This window comes from Moschus berezovskii, chromosome 5, assembly GCF_049115385.1.
Source record: "Moschus berezovskii isolate FMDL1 chromosome 5, NW_MosBer_1.0, whole genome shotgun sequence".
Taxonomy (NCBI): Eukaryota; Metazoa; Chordata; class Mammalia; order Artiodactyla; family Moschidae; genus Moschus; species Moschus berezovskii.
The window spans coordinates 124,348,893-124,355,151 of record NC_142464.1 but is presented as its reverse complement, the minus strand read 5'-3'; the positions used below and the strand labels follow the sequence as shown (position 1 = coordinate 124,355,151).

Below are 6,259 nucleotides of genomic sequence, written 5' to 3'. Positions count from 1 at the left end.
TTCAGGAATTGCCAACAAGGGTGCAGAGCCTGGGAGCCTGCCCAGGGCTTCCACAGGCACCGCCGTCATGATTCACGCTCCAGCGGAGGCCGGGGGTGGGGAGGCGGCTGGGCCCCCGAGCATCCCCCAGAGACGAGAGTCGGCCCTCGCAGCGAGGGCGCACCCTAGCCGCGTGGCGTCCTCCGCCGGGCGGCGAGCGGCTGGCTCTCCGGTCAGGCCGCGGACCCCCGAGCCGGCCCCGCTGCGGGCGAGCGCGCGCGTGTGCCCGGGCAGGTGAGGGGCCGGCCGTCTTAGAAAGAGCAGGGTTCTGGAACTCACCGCCCAGGCCAGCCGGCACTCTGCCCCGGCGCGCAGGCTGCGGACGGCCCTGGAGGAGGCGCCCTCGCCGGGCGCGCGCGCCCCGCGCCACCGCCCCGGGCTCCTCCCCGGCGCCGCGCGGGCAGGTTCGCCGAGGCGGCCGCGGGCTCGGGCTGCCGGGCCCGCTCCCCACGGGCCGGCGGCGCTGGCCTGCCAGCCAGGCCGCCCCCGCCCGCCCGCGCCCCGCCCCGCCCCGCTGCGCAACTCTACCCAAGTTGGAAGCCGAGCCGGAGCCGCGACACTCGCGCCGAGCGCACGGCGGCGGCGGAGGCGGCGGCGCAGCTCCCGCGAGCCGAGGCAGGCGAGGCGGCGCCCGCACGGCGGAGCGCGGACCGCGGGGGGCGCCCGCGCCGGGAGCGGCAGGAGGAGGAGCCGCGGAGGACGCTCGGCGGCGCCGGCGCCCTGCCCGGAAAGTAAAGTTGGAGCCGGAGGCAGCGCGCGGGCGCGGGGGCCCCGAGGAGCGGGGGCCCGCGCCCCGGCGCGCCGAGCCCTAGCCGGCCGGATGGGAGGCGGAGCGCCCGGGCCGCCGCCGCCGCCGCCGCCTGCAGCCTGCGCCCCGGCCGGGCGCCGGGGCCGCGGGGCCGCCCGGGCACGCCCGATCGGGCGAGGAGTCGCCGCGGGCTCGCGGCCCGGGCGCTCCCCGTGAGCCGGGCCGAGGGCGGGGCCGCGCGAGGACCCCGGGACCTGCCCCCTCCCCCTCGCCGCCGCGTCGCCGCTCGCTCCGGGCGCCTCCTGCTCTGCACTTACGCGTGCGGCGGCGGCGGCGGCTGGGAGCCCGGCAGCCACGCTCTCCGGCGCGCCGCTCGCCAGCCGGGCCGCCACGGCCGAGGGCCGGCTGCGGGGCGCCGCGGTCCCCGGCGGGCGCGCCCTAGGCACAGGCGGCGATGCGGGCTCCGACCCGGGCTGGGGGGCGCCCGAGCTGCCGCGGCTGCGCCCCGGCTCCTGGCGGGACCGCGTAGCTTGCGGGAGGACCATGGCGTCCCCGGCGCTGGCGGCGGCGCTGGCGGCGGCGGCGGCAGCGGCGGGCCCCAACGCGAGCGGCGCTGGCGACGGGGGCAGCGGCAGGGTCGCCAACGGCTCGGGGGCTCCCTGGGGACCGCCCCCGGGCCAGTACTCGGCGGGCGCCGTGGCGGGGCTGGCGGCCGTGGTGGGCTTCCTCATCGTCTTCACCGTGGTGGGCAACGTGCTGGTAGTGATCGCCGTGCTGACCAGCCGCGCGCTGCGCGCGCCGCAGAACCTCTTCCTGGTGTCGCTGGCCTCCGCTGACATCCTGGTGGCCACACTGGTCATGCCCTTCTCGCTGGCCAACGAGCTCATGGCCTACTGGTACTTCGGGCAGGTGTGGTGCGGCGTGTACCTGGCGCTAGACGTTCTCTTCTGCACCTCGTCCATCGTGCACCTGTGCGCCATCAGCCTGGACCGCTACTGGTCCGTGACCCAGGCTGTCGAGTACAACCTGAAGCGCACGCCGCGCCGCGTCAAGGCCACCATTGTGGCCGTGTGGCTCATCTCGGCCGTCATCTCCTTCCCGCCGCTCGTCTCGCTCTACCGCCGGCCCGACGGCGCCGCCTACCCGCAGTGTGGCCTCAACGACGAGACCTGGTACATCCTGTCCTCCTGCATCGGCTCCTTCTTCGCTCCCTGCCTCATCATGGGCCTGGTCTACGCGCGCATCTACCGGGTGGCCAAGCTGCGTACGCGCACGCTCAGCGAGAAGCGCGAGCCCGCGGGCCCCGACGGCGCGTCCCCGACCACAGAGAACGGGCTGGGCGCCGGCGAGAACGGGCACTGCGTGCCCGCGCGCCGCCCGCGCGCCGACGTGGAGCCGGAGGACAGCAGCGCGGCGGCCGAGAGACGGCGGCGCCGGGGCGCGCTGCGGCGGGGCGGGCGGCGGCGCGGGGCTGGCGAGGGGGCCGCGGACGCCGAGGGCACGGGCCCCGGGACGGTGACGGCTGAGCCGGGCGCGCTGGCCGCCGCGAGGTCCCCGGGCCCCGGCGGGCGCTTGTCCCGCGCCAGCTCGCGCTCCGTCGAGTTCTTTCTGTCTCGCCGGCGCCGGGCGCGCAGCAGTGTGTGCCGCCGCAAGGTGGCCCAGGCGCGCGAGAAGCGCTTCACCTTCGTGCTGGCGGTGGTCATGGGCGTGTTCGTGCTCTGCTGGTTCCCCTTCTTCTTCACCTACAGCCTGTACGGCATCTGCCGCGAGGCCTGCCAGGTGCCCGGCCCGCTCTTCAAGTTCTTCTTCTGGATCGGCTACTGCAACAGCTCGCTCAACCCGGTGATCTACACCGTCTTCAACCAGGACTTCCGGCGCTCTTTCAAGCACATCCTCTTCCGACGGAGGAGAAGGGGCTTCAGGCAGTGACCCGCGCGCCCTGCCCCGGCGTGGACACCCTGGACAGCTCCCGGCGGAGACGGGCAAAGCCGGCCTCCCAGGGACCCAAGGATGGATTGGTCTTTGGGGTGCAGGGGAGGGTACACAGCGCCCAGCAAGAGCCCAGAGACTGCAGGGCCCCCGGGGAGGGGGGAAGGAGAGAGGGGAGAACCCTCTGCCTTCCTGTCTCAGCAAGGGGCTGCTTCTGGGGCTCTAGGCCTGGATCCAGCTCCCAGGAGGGGCCCCCCACCCAGGTGTGGTAGTGGGGCCGGGTGGAAGACCCCAATGGCACTTGGTTTATCCTCTCAAATTGACGAGAAAGGAGCCTGCCCCGCCCCCAACACATGCCACCCTCCCCTCCTCTCCACCTCTGAGCAAGGGCTGACCTCCCAGGACCTCCGTGGGTGGCTTTCCAGGGGTTGGGGTGGGGGAGGAACCAAGGCACTGGCAATCTTTGGTTCCCCAAAGTATTTAAATGTTTGCCAAAAACGACTGACAGCCAAAACAACCAAACTCTTTTTCTAAATAAACCTTTGTAATCTAAGTGGGTGCCATAGTCAGTCCTTCAGCCCTGGGGGTGGGGGCCTTCCAGACCCTAACCCTACCTGATCTCCCTGCCCCCTGCCGCTGCCTCCCACCTTCTATTGCATCAGGTGGCGGGGTGGGGGAGGGGCAGGTGGTATTTGTTTAAAGGTAACTGTCTTACAGATGACCAGAGCATATGCTCAAAATGCTTGTGTTGTTACTAGCCCAGAGACCAAGGAAATCAAGAGGCCCCAGATTAACTGCAAATACAGATGCTGGAGGGCTGTTCTCCATCCATACCCACCCCTGTCTGAATCTAGGCTTCCCCCAGTGCAGCCAACCTCACCCGCTTGCCCAGCCCTCACCAGCCCCCAGGGAGTCTGGGCTCACCCATGCAAAGGCTTGAAGAGGGGCGGCCAGAAGAGAGAGAGGAAGGGATCAGAGAGGATCTCCCCCGGTTCCTCCAGACCCCCGCACAGAGCCCAGGAGCGCCTGGGGTAGCTGTGGGAGAGGGACATGAGCCGGACCTCTGAGACACATGGACGCCCATGTGCCCACACACACACACGCAAGCTCAGTGAGCGGGCAGGGCTCAGTGCCAGCAGTCCCTGCTCTGACCACCCAACCCTCCTGCCCTGCTCTGTGCCCCTCCTGGCCTTCCTGTATGTCCCCTCCCCTGCCCGGCCCTTGCCTGCCAGCCCAGCTCTCCTGGATCACCGCCCACCTGCCTTTGGCCTGGGATGGCTGTCTCAGGGAGAGGTCAGCCCTGGGTCCTGCTTTTTCCAGTCCCCTTCCCCTGAATCCGGAGCCAGAGCATTTCCTGGTCCGACATACCAGGGCGGACCCTGTGGGAGAGCTCTGCAGCTACCTGCACTCATCACCCCAACTCACGGTCCCTCAGGATACCCCACCAGAAAGAGCTCTCCCGGACTGGGGTCACAGTGGGCAGAGGGGCGCAGGAAACGGCTGGCCAAGGCTGGTGGTAACCTCCCTAACCTCCGCATCGCCCAGGCCTGGACAGGGGGTCCATGTTGTAGGCCCAGCCCTCACCAGGACTGCTGAACGAGCCCGGGTAAAGCCCTGCCCTCTCTGAGCCTCATCACCACCAACTCCCACCCTGCCCCTGTCAAATGGGGCAGGGCTGAAAGCTCAGGCCTGTTGTCTGGGGGCCAACTTACTGGCTGAATGGGAGGGCGGGCGGCTCAAGAGCGGGAATCTTCCCTTGGACAGAGCCTGACTGACACAGGTATTGCCTCCCCAGTGCAATGGGGTGATACCACACCCTCCCCCTCCCCCGGCTCCTGGGGGGTGAACACCAAGACTCTGGCAGGGGCACATAGCCGGGACCCAACCCACGGAAGAGTGTCGGCAAACCCTTCCCCTTTCCCTTCCCTAATCCTGAGCAGTGCACCTTCGGGGCTGTGGCTGGGAACGCAGGCACCCGGCGCTTAATACCCCATTCAGCCAACAGATGTTCACCACTTGATCATAATTGCTGCCTGGAGAGGCTTTCTTTTCAGCTGGATAAACAGAGACAGAACCTGGCTTCTCACCCTGCCTGCCGCAGGGAAATGGCCAGTTGCCCTGCTCCGGGTCTCCGGCTCCATCAGTGAAGCGGGGGTGCTGACACCCCCTGAGGGTGCCCGAGGATGCCCGCATGGTCCAGGAGCCAGCCCGCAGGGAGGGAGGTTTCTCTGCGGTGCAGAGGCGGGCCCATGCACTGCGCATGGTCACGTACGCAAAGATGCCCTAAGGTGCTGCCTCTCTCTGGGCACCTTGGTGTCTGCTCCACGGCACCATCAGTGTTCACCCCTGTCTGGGGCTGAGGAAATGCAGGCCCGGAGCTGACCGTCTGGGTCAAAACCCACAGAGGAGGAGGAGGGCAGAGCCCGTCACCAGCCCGGAAGTGTGCGGGTCAGGAGATCTCTGCCCCGAGAACCCCAGCTCCGGTCCCGTGAGCAGGGACAACCCCTGGGCTGTGCTGCTGGAGAAGTATGGCCCTCAGCCACCTTCCTGCCCCGGTTTCCTTCCCCTTGGCTCTCCTGAGGTTTCAGGCAAAATAAGAAAACACCCATAAGCAGGTTAAAAGGAAGGCAGAGTACCGGATGGGGGGTCAGCTTCAGTGCTGTCTTAGACAGAGCCCACCGCCGATGTAGTCAGTTTGCAGAGACAAGCATAGACGTACATTCGTTTACAGAATTCATTCCTGTGTTTTAATTCAATTGCTGAGTTTGTAGAAGGTGGTGGGGGGTGGGGGGCGGGGAGAAGAATAATCCAAATATTCCCTTACAGCTCGGTATGGAATTAAAAAAAAAAAATCGCTTGGAGCAGGCAGGATTGTTCACACTTCAGAAGAGCAGCTTCAGTCTTTGAGTCCTGCCCCCAGCTCCGGGGGTGGGGGCTGAGGGCTGGGAGAAGACTCGTTGCCGGGGCGCTCGCTGGCGAGGAAGCGGTCCTTCCCGCGTGTGCTGGCAGCCGGCTGTATTTTTATATCACATCCGTCGGCAGGGCTCAAATATTCCAGTGCAGCCTGGGATCAAAACACTCGGCGCCTGCAGGCCCATCTTGAGTCTGCTTGGCCAGCTGCGGCGCTTTGCTGAGCAGAACCCGGGCCTCCGGTCCCTGGCAGCCCCCCGCCACGTGTTCCAAGGGGGGCGGCGGGCAGGAGGCTCACTGGCTGAAGATGCCTTGCACTGGGGGGCTGGAAGGGTGTGAGTTCTGTGTTACTAGAAGCCCGGCTCACCGGAGCTGAGGAATTGATGAGAATTATAGGGGAGACTCAGGTGACAGTGTCCCACCGTGAGGACCCCCAAGTTCCCGTTCTGGGTTTCTGCCTTGAGCGCTGCCAGGGGACCTCAGCATGCCCCCGCCCATGACAGAAGGTCAGGTTCCCATTCGAACTGCTGGACTCTTGAGATCATCAAAGGCAGCTGGGTAAGGGGGCAAGGGGGTGGGCTTCCCTGGTGGCTCAGCTGGTAAAGAATCCACCTGCAATGTGGGAGACCCGGG

General features: G+C 67.6%; 1 protein-coding gene across 1 annotated transcript; it reads left to right on the top strand.

Moving 5' to 3' along the window:
• The first annotated feature begins 1,197 nt into the window (after positions 1-1,197).
• On the top strand, positions 1,198-3,250 carry ADRA2C (adrenoceptor alpha 2C). Its single transcript, XM_055435005.2, has one exon. The coding sequence runs from the start codon at positions 1,331-1,333 to the stop codon at positions 2,714-2,716; it is 1,386 nt and encodes a 461-aa protein (XP_055290980.2). The 5' UTR covers positions 1,198-1,330; the 3' UTR covers positions 2,717-3,250.
• Positions 3,251-6,259: the final 3,009 nt, after the last annotated feature.

Excerpts from the sequence above, each read along its gene's own strand:
- ADRA2C (XM_055435005.2), top strand. The coding sequence starts at position 1,331 with ATGGCGTCCCCGGCGCTGGCGGCGGCGCTGGCGGCGGCGGCGGCAGCG.